Source organism: Chamaea fasciata, unplaced genomic scaffold (assembly GCF_029207755.1).
Source record: "Chamaea fasciata isolate MVZ Bird 193981 ecotype frontalis unplaced genomic scaffold, bChaFas1.0.hap1 SCAF_14, whole genome shotgun sequence".
NCBI lineage: Eukaryota > Metazoa > Chordata > Aves > Passeriformes > Sylviidae > Chamaea > Chamaea fasciata.
In genome coordinates this window covers 13,119,343-13,141,201 of record NW_027094099.1, presented here as the reverse complement: position 1 = coordinate 13,141,201, position 21,859 = coordinate 13,119,343, and the positions used below count along the sequence as shown (strand labels likewise).

General features: G+C 47.3%; 1 protein-coding gene across 3 annotated transcripts in view; it reads right to left on the bottom strand.

The window, feature by feature from the left end:
* Positions 1-21,859, bottom strand: part of NTRK3 (neurotrophic receptor tyrosine kinase 3) — a 206,906-nt gene that overhangs the window by 74,683 nt on the left and 110,364 nt on the right. For all 3 annotated transcript variants that reach the window (XM_066196725.1, XM_066196727.1, XM_066196726.1), the window contains exon 12: positions 18,188-18,376. In XM_066196725.1, the coding sequence (XP_066052822.1) occupies positions 18,188-18,376 (189 nt within the window). The remainder of the gene's footprint in view (positions 1-18,187; positions 18,377-21,859) is intronic.

Here is a 21,859-nt window from a genome sequence, read left to right as displayed (position 1 = left end):
TAAAGCCAGAGGGCTGGGTTATGACAGCAGACACCAAGAAAAGACACAGATGGTGGACAGGGTTGCAAACAACTGCTGCAGCCTGCAGCTGGGACCTTCCCAGCCTGGGCAGTGCCAGGCTTCCCAGCCAAGGCACTGCCAGGGATGTTCTCCTGCTCTTCAGAAGATGGGAGGAGCTGATCAAGGCCCAGAATAAATCCTTGGTTGCTCAAGTCTCTTTACTCTGCCATCTGCTCCAGCAACACCTTATGTTATCTAGAAAGGCCAGAGCTGCCCTCCAGGAAGCCCAGGAGCTGTACAAGCCCGGGAGTCTGAAGTGCCAGGAAGAATATCCTGTGGGAAAACACGATTTTGTGGAGTTTACAAACCGAGGATGGAAACTGAGGAGCACAGGAGATCTCAGCAGGCAAGGAGGCATTGAGCACTACAGAGGAGCTGTAAATGGGAACAGGAAGAGCTGAGGGCTAAAACACAGCGAGAGCAGCAGGGAGTTTCGAGGAACAAGGCTTTGTTGATTTTTTTTTTTAGGTTGTTTGGATGCTGCGTTGTCCAGAATTATTGTTCTTCATCTGTGTCTCTCCAGTGCTCCTACTCTGCTGATTGCTTTGGAAATGAAACTGCCACCACAGCTCTTCAGCTTTTGATAATTGCCCCAGTAGATGGTTCTCAAAATAAGTTGTCTTCTGCACCAAAATATGTCAAAGGGTGTTATTGCACTTCCCAAGGGAGAGTTCCCAGCTCCAGATTTTGTTTTGAGACCATGTCTTGGTATCTTTCAGTATTTCACAAGCTCTAAAACACACACCCCAGGGCACAGGGAAGGCTGTGCTCTCCCAGGGGAAGACAGAAAAACATGGGTTTATGCTGATACTACAGAGCTCCTGTGGGACTGTTTGATAGTGCCAACCAAACAGGTGTCAGGTATTTGTGGCAGCCTTCATTCTGCAGGAGAAGGGGATTTGTTCCCACCAAACAAACATGAAACATGGTAGGTTTTTGCAAGAGAATGTATGAAATGCCTGGAAAGCTCCTTGCAGCCAGCAAAGCACCAATGAGGTGAGTGAGGAGTCCTGTGAGGGGCTGCTGCTGTGTAAGGAAACCCTCACTCCACCTCAGAGCAGAGGGTGAGCTTTGCAGAGTGGGGAAGGTCTGGCACAGCACAGCAGGGCAGCAACTCAAGATCTAAGCCCAAAATGTGCATCTGCTGCTGATTAGGGGTCATCATTCAAAGGAGGGAGGAAGGACCAGGAGTCCTTTCTGACAAGCTTTTCCTGGCAAGTGGTCTAGCTGTGAATTTTTGCTCAAGCAATCAGCTCTGAGCTTAACAAACTACACGTCTGCCAGACCCTTTTCTGCCCCAGTTTCATTCCGGGTCTGCAAATAAGTCTGCCTCTCACATCAATTCACCTAAATGCACAAGGCATTTAAAGCACTTGAGCCCAATCTTATTTCACACCACATCACTCTGTGTAAGCCTTTGTGTGTCTGCCCCACTTGGGCCATTGGCATGTGCTGATCAAACATCAGCAGAGATGAGGGACAGTGAAGGGGCTGAGCTCACAGGCCTCCAGATGGGGAGGCACTGCAACATGGAAACTCCTGGGAACAAAGCTATCCAAAACCTGTTTTCCCTCCACTGAAAGCTTTTATGCTTGAGAAAGAGGAAAACTCCTTTACTTTAAAAATAAGGAAAATAAGTCTTTCCTATTCTCCATCATCTACCAACAAAAGTCCTGCTTTCCACCACAGCTAGGACATCTCCCCCTCTATTTTAGCTGTTCCTTGAAGCAAGAACTCCCCACACCACGGCTAAAATACACAAGGACATACACTTCTAATAGCACCTCCATATTTGCACATGCAACTAAATGTGAGAGATCACAGTCCACAGCCCAGAATTCAACCTCACTGTCAAAACCAGCCTGTGCACAGAGGAAACCAAGCTGAGTGATGCCAAAAGTGCCAGCAGAAAGCAGGGAGAGCGTGCACACAAACCTGCTGTGTGTGGGACACGTGGGATGTCCGGGGGGAAGCGTGAGAGGGAGGCAGAGTGTGATGCCACAGCAGGGAGCACGTGGCAGGGAGCAGAGGAGTGCAGGACAGGGGCTGAGAGCTCGAGCTCACACGTGTGGGGCTGACAGCACAACGCTGCCGAACATTTACTCTCACATTACGGATTTAATGGCTTTTAACAGGAGACTTTGTAAGCGATCAGGAATTGGAACAAAAGGAGCTGGGGGAATAATTATCCTAACCAGGGGAGCTAAAGAACATGGCAAAATCTGAGCTGAGCAATCATGCTAATTAAAGGCACCCAGAAGAATCAGGATAGAAATGCCAAATGGTTTTCACTCTGCTGCCCTAATCCACTAACAGCCTCGGCACTTTGACTCCCACCAGCTGTGGGAAGGACGGCTCTGGGTGAGTTGGTCTGTAGCAATAAATGACAGAGATAAACAAGTGACACGGGGGAGTTGGTCCCCTCTGCAGTGGAGCCTGAAGCGATGCTTGGCCCGCCAAACTGAACAGTGGCTGCTCTGCACCAGCAGCCTGGGAGAGGACCAAATGCTCCCACAGCCTCCAGCTGAGCAGGAAAGATCCCAACATCCTTCCCAGAACGCAGAACAGCTGCTGGCAACTACCAGCATGAGGCAGAACACAGCCCACAGCCACCAGCCTGGTCCTTCAGGCTCAGCCCTGCTGTGTCACTGCCTCTGCAGGGAGCTGTGGCACACAGCTCAGCACATTGGTCTGTCCTGGGATGTGTTCCCAGTGCCACACCAGAGCTCTGGCAGCACTGAATATGCTGCTCCCTCGTTTGCTTAGCTTCAGTTATCACAGGGTTGGTCTGCTCAGATTCGGCTATCAAAGGAAAGGACATCTTCTGTGCAGGAGGCATCATCCTGATCTACTAATGCTTAAAATTCCAGCTGGGGTTCTTGCTGTGCTAGCATCAGAAAAGCAACAGCTAACACTGCAACATGGGCACATTTTCTCCCAGAAATGTGGAGATTTGACAAATGTCCATGTTGTAGAGAAAAAACATGAGCACTATTGCTCCAGCAGACTATAAGCTTTACAGACCCAAATAAAAACTCCCGTGCACTCAGCTAGAGTAGACCCAATCAGACTCCTTAAGGAGCTGCTGAGCCTTGGCCTGATGGGGATTTCAGGGGAATATCTTCTTCAGATATATCTGAAGTCCAACAGAACATCACATGCCAAGCTGGATGGGTGCAGAAACACAATTAACAAAAGACACAGAGTGGTGAAATCACCCACTGAGTACAGAGAAGTCTCTCTCTGCCCTTCCCAACCTCTAGGAGAAGGTTCTCCTCAGGTAACTGCTTGGGTGAGATGTAAGTCTTCTCCCCGGCAGTGCAGACCTAGTGCAGACCTGTGTTTTGCTGCAGTCACCTGCATTGGCACAGAATGAGAGCTGTGCTGGGGAGGTGGGGAGGCAGAAAAACCAATGCTAACAATTGCCATCAAGTAAAAGCTTTCTATTTAAAAAACGGTAGGTTTTGTGTTAATCAACAGGTCCATTAACATGGAGCAAATACCTCTGTAATGGACACCCACAGGATCACAGGCTGAACTATTTGTGTGCAGCATCTTTTGATTGATTCACCCTAAAGATCATCAAGTAAATGAGAGAGGATGTAATACTTCTGCAGGAAACATTCCACAGCGGATACATTGATTGCAACACTCAGCCAGCTGCCGTGTGCCAACCTCTTCTTAAAAAGGCATCATATTTGATTCTCTGATTAAATATTTTGAAATGGGAGAAAAAATCAGGCCTAGATTTGTGCCTCCTTCATGGAACCTGGTATTCTTGCAAGGAGGATCACATGAGTGACCAATGTCCAGTCTCTTCCCTCTCTTCCTGTCCTCAAGATTTATGATTTTATTCCACTGGTCCTTGCCCAGCCACAGAGATCACTGCCACTCCACTGCCTGGCCTCTTCCCACTAAATCCTTGGATCAAGACAAGAGAGCCTGTTTGGTGGCACACCTGGAACCTGTTCATTTATTCATTCAGCCCCTACATAGATTTTGCCTGCCAGTGCCTCTCACTCCTCTCACCACAACAGATCCATTTTCAATCAAAAGCCCACTGAAAGCCCAACAGGACAAGAAAAGACAGGGCTGAGAATGAGGAATACCCTGAGATGAATAGAGTCAGAGAGTCCAGGACCCATGAGGAAATTAGCAATGAAACCATCCACTGCATAATTTGCCCCAGCAGCAATCCCAGCCAGCAGGGATGGCCCTGGAGCCAGAGCTGAGAGCTTGTGCACTCTGCAGCTTGCAAAAGCAGGTTCTTTTTCCACAGACCAAATCCCAGGCTGACACCTCCTTTATGAGCTGCTGAAAAACACCATTTTCTGGACGAGCTCTGCAAAAACACAGTGACACTTCCAGTTTATGAGCAAGCCCTGCCACCGCTCACCGAGCCACAGCCTTGGAGCTGTCAAAGCCGTGCTGAATGAGAGCAGCAGGGCCAGGAGGCTGCTGGCAGCTCTGCCGAAGGGACGTGCTTATTTCACATGCAAATGAGCCACACAAATTGAGACCAGACCCTCCTTCTCCCCTCGGAGCTACTCGTAAATTACAGAGGCACAGAGGCGGAAGGCAGGTGAAGGGTCTTTGAGGCAGGTGAAACACAGTGGTACAAAGGACTGAGCATCTAACTGGAGACAAAAGGAGAAAGCTGAACACTCACCCAGGACCCACAGGGAGACACAGCTAACCCTCCCCTCCTGAGATAAGCTTCATCAAGAGGGTGTCCAGCCTGTTGGATTAATGACTCCTTGAGCCTAATCAATGGTGCCAGCATCTACAAATGAGGGCCCTTCTTTGCTGTAGCTTCCATCCTTTCTCCCCTTCAGCACCACCAGGAAAATAAATAAATAAAACAAGCCTGCAGGTCCCATCCAAGCTGAGCTACACAGGACATTACAGCCAGGCAACAAGGTAAGTGCTGCAGGTATAAGCTCGGCTGTGGATTCTGGGCTCCTGCCTCCTCTTCCCTTCTTTTCAAAGAAAATAAAATTGAGTTTGCATCGACTCCTGAGAAAATGAGACATTATACAGGACACGACCCTCTGCAATCAAATTAGGTCTTTGCAACACCATAGCCATCATGGAGTATGTAGCCCTGATAGGGTATAGGATCAAGGAGAATGATTTTATGCAGTGAACATGATTAGACAAAAGGAAAATTAATTCTATCAGAACATCCATCATAACTAGAGTAAGAAATAAGTTTGGAGTGGCACAAGAAGCAGCACTCCTGTATCAGGGCTTCCCTCCCAAGTCTTTCCTGTGCTCAAACTGGCCTGACACTTCTCAGAGCTGCTCATTACATACATGGCAGAAGCTGGGAAATATTTTTGCCACTTGCTGCACAGCTTCCATTCACCCAGAAGTTCTGACAGTTTTCAAAAGTGTAAAGCCACTGTGCACGGAGTTTCCAGCTGTGGCCCAAGAACAACACACTGGAGGGCGCCGATTTCAGGGGTGCTCAGATCTGTATAGATACAGGACCAGGTACAGCAGCAGTGCTGTTCCCCACTGTACCAGGACTGTGGGGATGTAGTTGTGGAGTCTGGCCTCTGTCCAACCTGGGAGGGGAGTTCTGCCACCCCAGGCTGGTCAAAACTCAGTTCAGCCCAATTCCCTTCATGCCTGTTTCACCACATCAGGCAGAGGAATATGCACCCAGTATATTCATCCTGCTACATGTGGGAAGAAGGACACAAACCTTCCTAAACTCATGATTTACATAGCAGACCGTAGCAGTAGTTTCCCAACTGCATAATGAGTACATTAACTTTGGCTAAGACAATTCTCCAGAGATGAAGAGATGGAAAAAATAATCGAAACAAACTGTGACAGAGTTTTTGATTAAGCAGCTGATGATCAATAAAAGTTATCTGCGGGGCACAGAGTGTTAATGAGCCACCATTCTTGTGTCAAAGAAACACCTGAGCCCATGGTCCCTGCTCCACACAGCCCACAGAGGTCAGCAAGACTTGCTCCTCCTGGACTGACAAGGTGAAAACATGGGCTGTGGAGTCCGCTGGTCTCACCTGCCCTCATTCCTGTTAAAAGGGTAATGGTGGAAAAAAGATGAGAAATAACCTTAAAGCAGGACGTGGCTAGAAATAAAGGAATAAAAAAGGTTAACAGCCTGACTCAGACTTGGGGTGCTATGTTTGGGGGAAAAAAATAAATTGAGAAGGCATTCATAGCCTTCTCAGACAGCTCCATTTATTTAAAGAGGCCTTGGAGCTCTGCAGCTGTAACACCAACACCTCTACAGCAGGAAGCAAGAAGGACCAGCCAGTGGGGCTACCAGCTCCCTGCCAGTGATGCAAGGCACAAAGTGACCCACACCACATCCTGTGATTGCTATCCCTTTATCCTTTCCCCCACAACAATGTCATTGCAAAAAAAAAAGTGTTAAATCTCCATACTTCTTAAAATCCTAAATTCATCCCCAAAGATTCTAAGGCACTAAAGAGTGGACTTTATAGAGAATTTCTCATAATAACGTAGCCACCTGTTTAACAGAACACAGCAGCAAGGCTGCACAAGGGTTTCACAGAGAGCAAGTGGAAAGGAGAGTTTCATTTTAAAGCTATAGAGAAGAGACAAGGCTCAGATCAGCAGACACATAAAATATCACTACCTCTGCCTGAATTTAGCTATTTCACTGTAACTAATCATTTTGCTCTTCCAGAAATGTCTGGAGAACTGTTAGTGACCACAGGGAGCTGCTAGGATCTTTGTATTACATTTCCTCCGAAAGTTGCCTCCTCTGACAGCCCAGCCCAGCCTGCCTACAAAAGGGATTTGTTTTCCCAAAACCCACTTAGCCTTCCTGTCCTTAGAGGGTCTAGGGAAAGCTGAGAAAAAAATCAGCAGACAGGATACTCATTCTGAAGTGTCCCACAGGGAACAGAGGGGATGAACAGCACATTAGGATTTCTCCCCCAATTTCTCAAATTCTCACGGAACTGGGGTTTGCAATCACCCTCTGCAGAGCCCATGTCAAGACAGATCATTAATACTACCCGACACCGAGGATCTCTTGTATTAAAAAGCACAGCAATTACTTAGTTCAAATCTCTATATTATTCATAAGATCTGTATCTATCATGGACATGGTATTTACACTGCTATGGGGAAATGTAATAAATAAGGCAATAAGCGTTTCCTTCCTCCAGGTCAAGATGAAAGTCTGCATCTTAGAGAGCAGTGCTTTCCTTGGGCAGCCAGGCTCATATCCCAGCCTCCCTGCCTAATTCCTGCAGCCAGGAACTAAAGCCAAGTTGAAAAATTACTGCTTTTCCCCTGAGCCAGCCCTCGGGTTCCAACACACTCCCGTGAAGCCGGCCAGGAGGCAATGCCTACATGGAAGGAGACCTGCAAGGAGAGGTCTCTTCAGAAGTAGTCAAGAGAGAAAAGCAGAACACATAAAGGCTGTATCATGGCCCCCATGAAGGTGGAAAGGGAGAATTTGATCTAAGCTATCTGGAAAAGAGCAGGAAAAGTTCAGAATTGCCATTTTCTGGGATCATAATATGCAGCTGACAGCTCCAAGGATGTGTTTATCCATCTAACCCTCTGACTCCAAAAGACTGGCTGTGAAAGGACTTCAGGTGGGGACTCATAAACATGCAACATGGTCCAGTGGGCTGAACATGGGCCAGGCTGCTAGCTGTCAGCAACCTGGCGTGACCTTGAGCAAATTGATGTCTTTCCAGCTGCCTCTCCTCATCCATAAAGTGGAGATGAAGATGCTTGGCACTCCCTTGATGGGCTGGAAGGAGTGATGCCTCCTTCCAGGAAATAGTGGAGATATGACACGCCAGGTTACTTCTCCTCATTAAGAAGGGGATAAAATATACCCCATCCCTCAAATACTCAGCTGCCTGCTGTGCTCTCAGTAATGTTCCCCTGACATTTGGACTCTGCTGGGATCTGGCATAAGAGCAGAACAGTCCCACCCCACCCATCTCTGGGATTTGCCCAGAATTTATTTTTAGCACAGCCTCAGTGTGAACATTTGTGGTGGGATTTGTATGAATTCATGCTGATCCCTGACTCTGAGCTCGTCTCACCCTGGCTGTGCCAGTAGCCGGGGCTGTCAGGAGAACAGAGCACAATCTCCCCCAGCCCTCACCAGGAGTATCACACGAGGCACACCCAAAGCCTCCTACCTCATTCCACGTGTAGGAAGGAATCTCTGGGCAGCCACCTCAGGTGGAGCCATTCCTGCTGTCCAGGGTAACTAACTCATTTTAGAGCATAAGACAAATTAAACAGGGCCCTAAGCTGGGCTTAAAATGACCTTTCAAAACCACACAGCCCCAGCTAAATTCTTTATTTCTCTAGTTCTGGAATGTGAGCAATGGGATAAAGCAGAAGCTGTGGCCCATGTGAGAGAAGACTTGGAAGATTGGGCTGTAACTTTCTGATATGCCAAGCCCTCAGGTACAGCCTGAAACACAAGGTCCTTGCTCTTGCATACACCTGATGGCCACCACCTCCCTTGCTCAATGTTCCTCATCAATTACAGCACAGAGACGTAGAATGACTGATACTTTTAATACAAGGGGCCTGTCATTTATTTATTAGCTGGCGACAGGCCCTGCAGTCCAGGATGGATGCATTATAAATCAACTGCATTTCTAACCATTAAAAATTCATCCAATTCATAATGTAGGATACCTATAATTTCCTTATTAGTGTTGAGTGTGAAGGATTTTTCTTTCTCCTCCCTTGGCTCTTTGCTTTTCCCAAGATCTTGCTTATCTGAGGATTAGCTTGGCTTAATCCTGCAAGAGGGAGGTGGAGGGGTGAGAAGGGCTGGGAGAAGGGAGACAAGGACTGAAGAAATTTTGGTCCAGTGTTTTCTTCTAATTGCAATTTGACATATATAGTTAGGAGACTTAGCTGTCTCCTGTCACATTTATGGGAGCAAGAGAAAATGCTTGTCCTGAATTTAAGAGATGTTCGTAGGGGAAAACAAAAGGTCCCTTTTATCTCACAGAGTGAAAAAAGGAGTATGGTGGTTGGACAGGGAAGGATGATGTAAAACCTGTTAAAAGTACAAGATAAGAACAGGTGTCCATACATTATAAACCAGTGCATTTGAAATAGATCAAACATATGTATGAGATTTATATGTAAAAATAGGTAGGTACAGTAACCTTCAGACTCAGTGCTCTGATTCAGCAAGGAAAAATAGGTTAGTAGGACTGAAAGAAAGGTGTGACATTTTTACAGACCCACAGCAGTGACAAAAAACTTCAGGTGCTGCCGCAGCATCAACAAAGGAACTTGGAACAAGCATCAGAAAAAGTTGAGTCTACATGAAACTGTAAATCATCACTTAATTTGAGTACTGCATCTCATGTTGACCATGCATGGCTGCAGACAGCAGGACAGCCTGATCCTTGGTGTGGAACACACAGAAATGTTCATGCTTTCACTGAGTCTCAGTTTGCTCCCACCTCTTAAAGAGATGTATCCAGGGAGGGGCAGGGAGACAGGGCTTCAACAGATTCAAGCAAGGCTCAACACTAGGTAATTTGCAGTGTGTTTAGGAATGAGTGTGCAGGAATCTAAAAATGGATTATGCAATAAACCTTCCCTTAATGGGAGACAAGCCCAGGCATTGAGAGCAATCCTCACACGCTGTGACTCCAATGTACTTTTCACCTCGAGACGACTGCATACAAATCTTACATCAGCTGCACATGGAAATGGGTTTGCTGAGTTCTCCAATGGGTATGTTCACTTCAGTAAATCACATCTTGTTCAACAAGGGCAGTGCTTTATTCTCAACCACAGTGAAAAACAGCTGCTTCATGTCAGGGCTTTGGGAGCACACCAGCAGAAGTGGTGCTTCCATGAGCAGCAGCGCCTTCCTTCATCAGCAGGATGTTGAGGTGGACTGGAAGTGTCCAGCAATCAAAAATTAGAGTTTCTGCATTTTTGTTATGTGAAACAATTGTGCTCTGCTCCACCTGCCCTGTGCTGCTGGGAGCCATCTCTGTCTGCCTGCCCCATCTCCTCAGACCCAGACACCACACAGGACTGGCAAACAAAAGCCTCCTTCACCAAAAGAAACTTTTTAGGCAGAATATTTTTTTACATGGGTCTTTCCTCAGGTTTCAGGACTGAATGGGATGTTTTCGGCTGTTTAGCCCAAAAGCAGCACTAAGCACAGGTTTGGGCTTTTTTAATCTCTACTGATGTGCAGATTCTCTGCTACATTCTGGGTTTTACTTCTTGTCCCACAGGGCAGCACCACTAATAATATTTCTACTGTGTGTGCGCGGTCATGCAAAACTGCTCCAACTCCTAAACAATAGCAGCTACTTTTAATTAGGAATCACAATTTAGCCAGACAATGAACAAAGAACGAGAGCCTGCAATCTCCTAACCAGAGACACTTCCTGTCTGATCACAGTGAGGCCCCACACACTTTCGAGAGATTTTAAATCTGAAAAAAAGCCTGCTGAGACTAAAAAGTCGCAACACAATTGTCACCCTGATTTTTCAGCCTTCTGATGTTTCCATTTTGTACTGGAGTTTTCTCACTCATTGTAACAAACAAAGAGTGATGTTTTGTAAATTATGCATTCCTTCCTGGGGGAGGGACAAATTGATGGACTTCTGGTTTGACCAGTGGGTTCAGAGAGATGTCAACCTTGTCCCCCAATCCCTGCTCAAACTCCAAAAACTATTTAAACCCTGATCCCAAAATAAACATCTTTCTTTCTCATTCTCACAACCTGATGGTGTGAGTGCGATTTTTTCGTGTCCATCTCGTGACATACAATGTCCCTGCAAACTCTGGGAACTCCTGGTTCCTTCCGGGGTACCCCATGGCCAAGTACCACAGGCACATCCCCTTTACCTCAGGAATGCAGAGGTGCCCCAGCTGCTGGACATTTTCCGAACAGTCAAGCATTATAAACCCCAAAAACTAATTCAAAAACAAGACAAATGTTTAAACGAGGGCCAAAAGAAATCGGTACCACCACTCTGCCCATGCACACATACACACACCAGCTATTTTTACAGCGACCCACAGCAAAACTCACACAATCGAGGAGCCATTGGGACACTCTTGTCACCCGGGCTACCTGAGTCTGCAGTAGCCTCAGGCTGAGGACTGTGTTGCTACTTCTTTGTCTTGCAGGGATGAAACCACACCCATGAGTGCTGGCTGGTGAACAGAGCCCTGCTCTCTCTGGCACAGACACCTCCTTCAGGTTTAAGCACGCCACAAGCACAAATGGATAGGGAGAAGCACCAATACTCAGACACACAGCTGGTAACAGAGGGAATGTAAACCTGGTTTTATCCCTATTGTGTCCCACTCCTCCTACCCTGCCATGATGAGTCTGGACTCGTGCCAGACCATGGGTGAGTGGACAGGGAGAGTGGAGGGTGTGTGTGGAGGCCAGGGAATGCTGCAAGAGGAGAGGCAGGGTGTGAGCCCTGTATGAGATGAACAGGGGGCTGGATATAAGGTGGAATATCAGGGTGTACATACACATCCTCCATGAGATGCTGCATTCTTGGGCAGTCCGATCCAACCGAATTGATGCAGGGATGAGGCTGCCAGGCAAAAAGAGCAGCCTGCTGATCTTGAGCCACTCCAAATCCAGTATGAAAACAGGTCAGGACCTCCTTTCATCTGGCTTGTTCAGTTCTTGACAGTTCACACATCATGAGCTCCCTTCCTGAAATTGCCCCAGGCAAGCCAACCCTGCTTGCTGGCCCCACAGACATCAGGATTAAACAGTCCGGTGGAGATGCTTTTAGGCAGAGGAGAAGGCAGAGTTTTGTATGAGAAAACACTTCCTTGTCAACCCCTTGATGTCTGTATCCAGCAGTATTTTCACCACCAGAGCAGTGTCTCCGCAGGCTGGTCACCATCCACATCCCAAAGCCACATTCTTCTTGATTCAAGGGTTTCTCTTCCTCATGGATCTTCATCACCAGGAACCAATGTATCATCACTCAGCTGTCAACGTCACTTCCCCACGCTGGGGCTGGAGCCTGCTAGTCCCCCTTTGATCCTGGGTGTTGCTACGAATATCTCCAGTAAACACACGTTAAAGCAGCAGAGAATGGATCTCAAACCCAAATAGCAGCAGGAGGTGATTGGCCTGTATTCAAACCAAGTCAGGTGCCCACCCCACCTGGAGCAAGCAGGGCTGCACTGCTGGCTCCAGCAGCTCCTCCTAAAGCAGGCAGGGACCAGGCAGAGCCACACTGCTTTTCTTCCTCATGGTACAGCCATGCAGACAACATCTCCAGAGCTGGTTGAGGGGTGAGGTATAGGCAATGGATCTTGCCAGCCTTTCCAAGACATCCAGAAAAACACTCATTTCTATAGCACCATCACAGCAGGAAGGTCTGAAGCGTGAGACTGCAACTCAAAGTGCAGGTGCAGTAGGTGGGATGGACACTCCACTTCTGCAAATGTAGGTTGGACTTCTGGAAAAAGTGGATATTTCTTCCGCTAGCTTTTTCAGGGATAGAAGAAATGATGCAGAACAGAAAATAGCCCCAGGCAGGAAAACTGAGAGCTGGGAAGGTTGGGTCAAGTCCCACTGTCTGTGGTATGTCTCCTGTTGGTCAGAGGTTGCAGCCTGGGCAAGGGGACAAGAAGGTGATTCTGGGCACAAGGGAAGTTCAGTTCTCCTCTGGTAGGGGACAGAATCAGTAATTTTGGTTGCTCACACGTTTCCTCAGATACCTACAACACTTGCTCTGGGAACAGCCAGCCAGAGCCCACCAGGCTTCTTCAACATCCAAATCTTTTGCAGGATGTTCACATCAACATTTGGAGTGCAGAGCAGTTTCTATGAGAGCCAACCACAAAACAGAAGGGAGGGAAATTTGGAGGCAGAAGGTCATTGCAGAGACCCCCAACGCCTTCACCTGTTGGCAGCTGAGCTCTGAGGTCAGGGCTCTTCCATAGCCCCCCAGCCATAAGCCCAGGCTTTGCTATGTACAGTGAGGAGACACAGCACAGAGTACCAAAACACACATAAATGAGTAAAGAGCTACTCACAGGCCCTCATTAAAGCCCTTAAAATATCTCACACAAGCTGAGTGAGAAGGACAAGACTGTAAGACCATGAAAGCTCCAGCACAGAAGTCTTCACCCACAAATGCCTACTTCAGAAAAGTAATGAGAGCTGGGTCCTCCTGGAGAAGAGTCTGGGGACTTCATTTTAGATGAGACAAGAGGAAAAGAATAGTTTGGAGAAACAGCAGAGCTCTGCGTGAGGTACTGAAACCTGTAGAGCCTGGCCGCAGGCTGGGCACGGGGAAGCAGAGTGCTGCTGTCACTTCATCCTGCACTCCACATTTATATTACATAAAAAGAATGTTTGACAAATTCTCTTATCCTTGGAAAAAAAAAAAAAAAGGGAAAAGTTTCTTTTCCACTACCAACTGTTTCAGTTTTCTTTTTTAGGCAAATAAAACTACAAGCACTTATGACTTCAGTTTTATGTTGTTGCTGTTTTTGGCAAAAATGAGACCATGAACTGACCAAAAATAGAAATGCTGCATACTTTTTTATCTTCCCATGCCCAGGATGAACAAAACACACTAGGCAAACAAAAAAAATTAACAGTGCTAAGGGTAAATATCCTTTTTAGTTTTCGAGATCTATTGAAAGCAGAGGTAAGAAAATCTATTTGTTTAAGAAATATGTCTTTTAAAATGACCATGATGTTCCCTTTAAGCTCCACTGAAATACAAGATAAAGACAGGGTACTGAGTGAAAGAGTGCTGATGGCGCTTTTATTGTGTGATTTGCCTTGTTTTTTTCTGAAGTACTTCTTTTTAGCCGATTACCATGTATTTACAGTTAGTGTAATTATATCTAATTACTTAATTAGCATGAATACGTGTAATTACTAACTTCGAATATGTAATTATGTCAGGGCAGCCTGTAATAAATGAGGTTGAAAAAAACCCTCATTAGGACTCTACGAAAGGACGGCTGCTCCACCCGTGTGGAGAATGCATCCCAGTCCCCAGACTGCGCCAGTCCTGGAAAACACAGCCAGATCCCGTCATGGCTGGCAAAAAACCTCCCCCAAATTCAAAGAGTTTGCCTCAAACGTCCAGCTTCACAGTACTTGTTGCAACTGAGCATCTACTTCTGGGACGCAGGTGGGGATCCACCACCCAGGTCAATTTTCTCCATCAGGGTTTGGATTTTTATCTCCAATTTGTGTCATTCTCCAGGAGACCTGTTTTGTTAGATGAGAAATACAGGGGAACTGAACAACTCCAAAACTGTGCTGTGGCATTTGAGTAAAGCTCGAGAGATCAGATCCAAGAGCTAATCTGCATCTGATGCATTGTGCTTAGAATTAATTACTACTTAATTACTATTATTAAAGTAAAACAACCTTCCAAAATGTTTCTTCTGAAACAATACCAATATTTCACCGAAGAAATCTCCAGCTACTTAAATTACAAAACCTGAATTTTGGGAATTCAAATCTTGACTTTCAAGAGAGGGAGGTAAGGTAAGAAGCTGCTACTACTGCCAAGGCTGCCCAGAAGGACACACAGACAACTTCTGGCCACAAATGTGGGTAGACTGCACCATGTTTTGCATTACCAAAATCTCTGACCATAGGCTGATGTTATGTAGTACTAAACTCTTATCTTCATCACTTTCTCTGCCCACTGTGTTTGCCACAAGTCCCATTCTTCTCCTCTGGTCTTTATTTCCAGACACAGAGGTGCAAACTCATCACAACCTGTTGCTCCTCCTGCTGCTCTTTGCCAAGCAGAACTTGGTTTCCCTTTCATGTGCACGAGATGAGGATAAAAAGGCAGTTTTAGCTTACTCTTCTGAAATCCACTTGTGGTTGGACTGTCCACATTGCCAAACTCTTTCCTTAACCTTCCAGGTAGGGCCAAGGACAGTTGAAGCAAGGACCGGATACAAACCCTCTGCTGCCCAGCAGAGCATGATGTTACAGCACAGAGATCGGGGAGTATCTTCTCAACACCTAAATGCTTCAACATGAGAAAAAGGATGGTGCTGGTGTCTTCTGTGGCTCTTTGAGAACCCCTCATCCAGGAAGGGAAAGAGAATTCTGTTTCAAGCTTGTCCCATCTCTGCACTAAGTCAGGCAGTAACAGAAAGAGGGTAAGACAACTGCAAAAATCCCAGAAAGCCAGAAGTGAGGGTTGGTTCCTGTGCCCTTCATCCCATCAACACGAGGACAGCACATTCTCAGTGAAGAACATGTCTCTGTCTCCTTGAGGACATATTAAAAAGAAGATCCCACGGGACAGCACTGCACAGAGGGAGCAAGAGGCCTCCAGCTCCACAGGCAGGGAGCTGCTCTCCATATTTCAGCTGCAATTCCATTATGCAGAGCTAAGTGGCTGGGAATAAACATCCGTCATCCCTGCATGATAAGTGATGCTTGCTAGTATGGAGGGTGACAGAAATCTATATCACATCAATGTACTATTAATACTGCATTAAGCATACAGAGTTTGCTCCCCTCGTTGCAGCACGGCAATGGGTATCGGCATGTCCTCGACCCAGGCAGCATCCAAGAGCACAGGGATGTTGGCAGGAGGAAGGAAGGAGAAAAGCTTCATGATGGAGAAGGAAAATGCTTGCTGAAGAGGTTGCTCTGGCAACAGCTCAGTGCAAAGGAGAGATGCTGGGTGTCACAGAACACCTTTGCTCACGGCTGGGCAGCAGCTCTGGGGGAGGTGGCGGCAGGAGTTTTCATCTGTACAGGCACAGCTGGGCATCAAGGCACTCCCCACCCCAGAGGAGCTCTCTTTAGAAGTGACAGCAAATGGAGAAGTGTTTGTGTCCAAGCTTTGCACAGGGGGAGAGAAAAACCCTCCAGCATGACAACCACGGGGAGACCAGGAGCAACAAATATTCTCCAGCCCAGGCTTATGTTGAGCAGAGTACATCAGATCAAACAAACCCCTTACAGCAAAAGCTCCCCAAAGCATGGTTAATTTAATAGGTGAATTATGAAACTTTCCAGCCTCAAGCAAAGCCACCAGTGAAGTCAGAAGTTTTGACCAAGTTAGGGCCTGGGGACTAAAATACAAAACACACACCAAATTCAACTCTGTCTGAGGAGTTAAGGATTGGTGTTTGCCCCACGAATGACAAAGAAATCTAAAAAAACTAGGGTTTTCAACCTGCAATCAACCAGCTGTAATTTGCCTCTTATTATCCCCCAAAGGGAGTACCAGTGTTGTGGGGTTCAGTTTCAGCCCGATTTCCTTGCAGTCCTGGAAAACCTGGAGCATTCCCTCCTGAGGCATCCTTCGAGGAGAAACGCCTCCAGATGCCACCCCAATTATCTCTGCGAACCCTTCAGATCCTACTCAGACAGCCTCGTGAAGCTCTGAGGTCAAATCCTGCTGTGAGTGACTTCCCCTACAACCCACCCAGCTCTGATAAGTCCCACAGGGCAAAGGCTCAGAGCAAAACTTAATCCTTTGAGGTTTAAGCTCTGCTACTGCACAGCCTCAACAGCACCCACATCTTGCAATGGTCGGCATGCAGATTAAAGAGATTTGAGACAGCACAGGAGGGAGAGGAAGAAAAAGTAAAGCGGGGGAGCCCTCCCTCCCAAGCCATCAGAGTTTGTAAATCATTTTGAGATGAGGTGCTATAAGAAATGTAAAATATATAATTAACAGCACAGAAAAACCACGCTACATTCAGCTTCTCCACTCCTGCCTAATCACCGCCCTCCTCCTCCCCTCTCTACAAACAGACCAAATTTAGCACATTAAAATGAAAATCAAGGGGAAAGCCAGGCACGTTCTTTGGGTACATCCCATTGCTCTGGCAAGTGAAGGACGGTGCTAAGGGCTTGGGCACAAGCCAGCAGGACCCATGAGGGTGCACAGAGGGGGCTGCCCGAGGGATACCTCTATGGGAGCAGCAGTTACAGCTCCCCTTCCCATGATGGAGGAATGGAGGCCAGGAGCAGCATGCTCCTGCTGAGCACTTAATGCCACATGGTTTCCCAGAGGTTGGGAGATGGGCCTTCTCCCTGTTTGCAGGGGCTGAGTTCTGCCTCCTGCACCCGTGAGTCAGCAGCAGCCAAGGAAGAGCAGAGGTGACATCAGCACAGCACTCCCTGCTTCTGGCTGGGCCACAGAGACAGCCCAAGCTGAGGGCTTTTCACCTTTTGTTTTGCAGGATTTTTGTTTTTCCAGTTCTACCTGGAACCAAGACACACCAAAGGGATGTGCAATAGCAAGAGAGGAACGTGACCCAAACCTCCTGCATTGCTCAGCTTGCATCTCAGAACTGGTAAGAGGCCTGGGAGAGCTCAGCTACCGCCTGTGAGCCGCATGCTGGGGAAGGCTGCATCCCACCACTCGTGTGGGAAGTGGTGCAGGACTCCCAGAAAAGCATCCTTTTACACAGCACTTTTCTTTTATGCTCAGAATTTAGAAACACAAAGTGGAGAGGGCCACTTGATCACCTCCTGCTTGTCTAATGAGCCCAGTTCATGATCCAAATTTATACAGGAAAGATGCAGAAGCTTTACAGAAGCCCATAAAAACAAGATATCCAGCATCTACAATTCCTGGAGACAAAGATAGCTCCAGGCATCTGCCACACCTATGCCCATGTATCCTGAGCTTCCCCCTGGCCCTTTGGGGAGCCAAAGAGGCAGCCCCATGACTGGGAAACTGCTGGAGGAGGAAGGGGAGGCAGGTCCTTTTCCCAGCCAAGCAGGGGTCACATCCATCCCCATGCTCCCAGGGGGCTCTTGCTCACACCTGGGACCTCATGCTTGGAGCTAATGAGGAAGAGCCCAGCTTGGAATGGCACTTTCAGGCAGGGGGGGGAAGGTGACGGGTGGGTGGCGGAGGGAGGGTGAAGGGAGGTGAAGGTGAGAGTGGAAAGTCTTTTCTGGAAGCATCTACATGTATGTTGTGATTTCTGAGACCTGAGATTCGCTTTGGTTTCTGGACCATACCAAGACCCCACTCTCCTCTAAAACCTCCTTCTCTTCTTCCTCATCCTCTTAACCTCTTCCTCCTCGCCCTCCTCCTTCCCCCACCCCCCACAGCCCACCCCTGAGCCCTGTCGGGGCCGGGCACTCACACGTGTCTGGCTTGTGGCAGTTGTGGCCTTGCCGGAAGTACTGCGGGTTCTCGATGACGGGGATGCGGGTCATGCCGATCACCACCGTGTCCGGGCCCGCGTCCAGCGACGATGGCGTCGTGATGCCGTGGTTGATGTGGTGGAGAGGGCTGGCTGAGTCCTCCTCTCCGCTGATCACGGCCACGGGACCTGCAAACAGCACACACAAACCCGTCAGGGACAGCAGGGGATGGGGGGACAGCAGGGGACGGGGGGACAGCAGGGGACAGGGGGGACAGCAGGGGACAGGGGACCGGTGAGGCCTGTGGATCACATGTGGGTTGCTGTGGGTTGGCAGTGTTTCACCACCAGCCTGCCCTGGCACTCCTGCCAGTTGTCCCATCCCCTGGGCAGGGTAGGGAAGACATCCATCTCACAGGGTAGGTAAGACATCTCAAGTTTTCCTTCCTGGCTTTGAGGTAACAGACTTGTGGGCCTGAGAGATTTTTAGCCTGCTAGCAGCTGCTAACTTTTTTCCCAAAGAAAAATTTCTCCAGAAAGCTTTTCCTCAAAACAATCCTGATAAACAACTATCCTTTTTCAACACAATCTTTGTCCAGCTGGTGTTTGCTGTTTCTCTAGTTTAACCAATGGCATTAAAGAGGTGTCGTTCCTATTCACCAGTCATGTTAAGTCTGTATCAGAACACCTTATAAAAAGTAGTAAGAATTTAGACAATAAAGCCTTCTTTTTCTATGCTCTTTGTCTTCTGAAATATTTGGAGTCTTTTGTCCTACAGCAGCACCAGACTAACAATCCTCAGGGGTTAAGCAGCTGCAGGTGACCACACACCAGAGGTGAGTCATGCAAAAAGTCCTCTCCTAGGGTTGTCATGAGAATGCAGTTGCTGTGGTGCCTGTATACTCTGGCATCACAAGCTTGGCAGAAATCATAACCAGGCTTAGACTGGAGGAACATCACCCCCCGAGAGTTAGTTCACCTCAAATCCGTATTTGTGATATGTCTGTTGCCCAGTGTGTTGCCCATCTTTTTGCCCTCCTGCAGCTTCACCTGGGCAAACTCACCGAGCCCTTCAGTCAGGCTGATGCCTACAGGGACCACAATGTACTGTAGCAGATGCTGCTCAGCTCAGGCTCATTCCCACCACCACCACCACACATGACAGCATCTTCCCATTGCCCTCCTGACCCCCAAAAGTTCACAGCACCACCAGACAGGCAAGAAAATGAAGCAAAGTAGCCAGGCATGCAAGATGGGAGCAATGGAAGGCTTCTATCCCTTATGTTTTATTTTGGTTTTAGACCCTCTAATACTTGTTGCAGCCATTCTTGCTGCATTGTTGTTGGACAAGGTAGGGACCACAGTGAAATCTTCCATGAGACTTTTTAATATTTCAACATGGGAAGAAAATCCACACTCAACAAGTGACACTCCTTTTCTCCTGTTTGGATGTTACCAGGGACTACCAGAAGCTCAGGTAAAAAGGAGCAGAGATGTTGCACTTAGGCTTTGAACTTATTCAGAGAAGCCAGCCTTTTACCTACATTGCCTAAAAAATGCTCATCTCCCATCAGTAATCTACTTCTAATTGCACAATTACTTTATTATGTAGCACTGGCAACAAAGAAGGGAGTCTTCAAGCCATTTTACTCTCCAGAGCTACTGGGAGGACGAGGTGAACACTGGCTCCATGCAGCCATTCTGCCTGCATTAATCTAGTCTAAAGGCTGCTCATTTCCAGAGCTTCAAGTATTGTTTGTTCTTCCAAGTGGGATATAATAAAGTTATTGTGTAATTAGCAGAGTCTTGGCAGCTATGACAGGTGTTTTAGTCATGAGGAAAAAACCTCTCTCCTTTTACTGTGAATTCCTTCTGGCAGGTTCTGGCTTTTTTAACATTACTCCCTGGGCCCGCATGAGTTTCCAGCTCTTGAGGTGCAAAGGCAAAATTCAGCTCCTGATGCCTCTGGTGAGACTACACAGTGTATTTCTCCAAACACAAAAAGCAAATGGGCAATTTTGGTATGAATGACTTTTGTTCCTTCACAATGTCAATTCATAGCAGACAAACCAGGATGGCTCAGTTCTACATGTGCACATTCCTTCACAAGGGAAATATAGGTTGGATATTAGGAAGAAGCTTTTCATGGAAAGAGTGATTAAATGCTGGAATAATCTGCCCGGAGAGGTGGTGGAGTCACCATGACTGGATGTGTTTAAAAAGAGACTGGATGTGGCACTTGATGCCATGATCCAGTTGAGGTGTTAGGGCTGGGTTGGACTCGATGATCTTGAAGGTCTGTTCCAACCTACACATTCTGTGATTCTGTGATTCTGTGATTCAGCCACACCCTGCACTGCTAGCCAGCCCAGCTGTGGTGGGAAGGGGAGATCTCTGCATTTCAAGATGCAGTTCAGAAAATAAAAAATCTTAAAAATATCAGCTAGTATAGACTGGTGTAAATAATCTGAGGGAAGACCATAAAGATCGCCCTTGCAGTGGGAGAGGCTATTGAGGGCTTACACTTTCCTTAAGAAGACAAGGTGTTGCTCCAAAGGATGGCACCTCATCAGGCAAGGGGATGTGAAAGGGCTCTCAGGTGAATGATAGTGGATGAGGCTTTGAGCAGACTGCTCTCATGGAAGGTCGGTCTAGCTGATCTTAAAGGTCCCTTCCAACCCAACCCATTCTGTGTTTCTGTGAGAAGGAAGTTTTCATTGCCCTCTATTTTGAGAACAGAAAACACACCTTTGTGACAAGGAGCAAAGAGGATGTAACCAGCCATGGTACAAACACCAGGCAGACACAGACCCTGCTGTGGACATGCTTCTCGGAGACTCACAAAGCCCTGCCAACATTTGACCCTTGCTGTTCTTGCTTACTCAGCATCTCCTCATTTTTAGGGAACACAGATCATGGCAGTGCCCCTCTAGCACAGGCAGGTTAAAAGGACGTGGCTTACATCTAAAAGAGCAGGGGAAAATCCAGGAGGTTGGGTACTTGTGAAAATAAGCATAGCAAGCATCTATTAGCCAGTGTTCTTGTGGCCATTTCCCTGAAAATTAACAGAGTTTGACCTTCTTTACACTCCACAGGGTTGGTTTTTTTCTGTGGTTTGCTTCTTAAGAGGACTTTCTTCATGCGTTATCTCAGTTCCATGCCCGAAACATATTCAAGGTTTTTGAGGCAAGAGGTAACCACATCTCAGCTGATCCACAGCCACACTCCCATTCCCCAAGGAACACTGTGACCTGTGAATGGACTCAGCCTTTGAGTCATCCAGCTCAGGTCAATGTCACCAAGCTTATCCATTTACAAGACCTACCAACCCTCAAACATCTCAGAGCTGAACTCTGATTCTCCATCTCAACCCTTTCACATTTCTGCAAAAGTGGGAAACCCCAAGAACTGCAAAGGCAGAGGCACCACAGGGAGAACACAACATGCAAAGTATATTCTACCCCTGCAGTAATCCAGGGACAGTTTACTGCCTCCAACTGTACTTCCATGTCTTGAAAAATAAATAAAATAAATCACATTCTCAAGAGTCCTAAGGAACACTTACAAGAGATTACCACTGCATTAGCCTTCCAACTTTCCAAAACATTTCTGGTGATTGTAGACACTGATCTGACATGGCCTAGAACATATAATTCATCCCAATATCCTCCA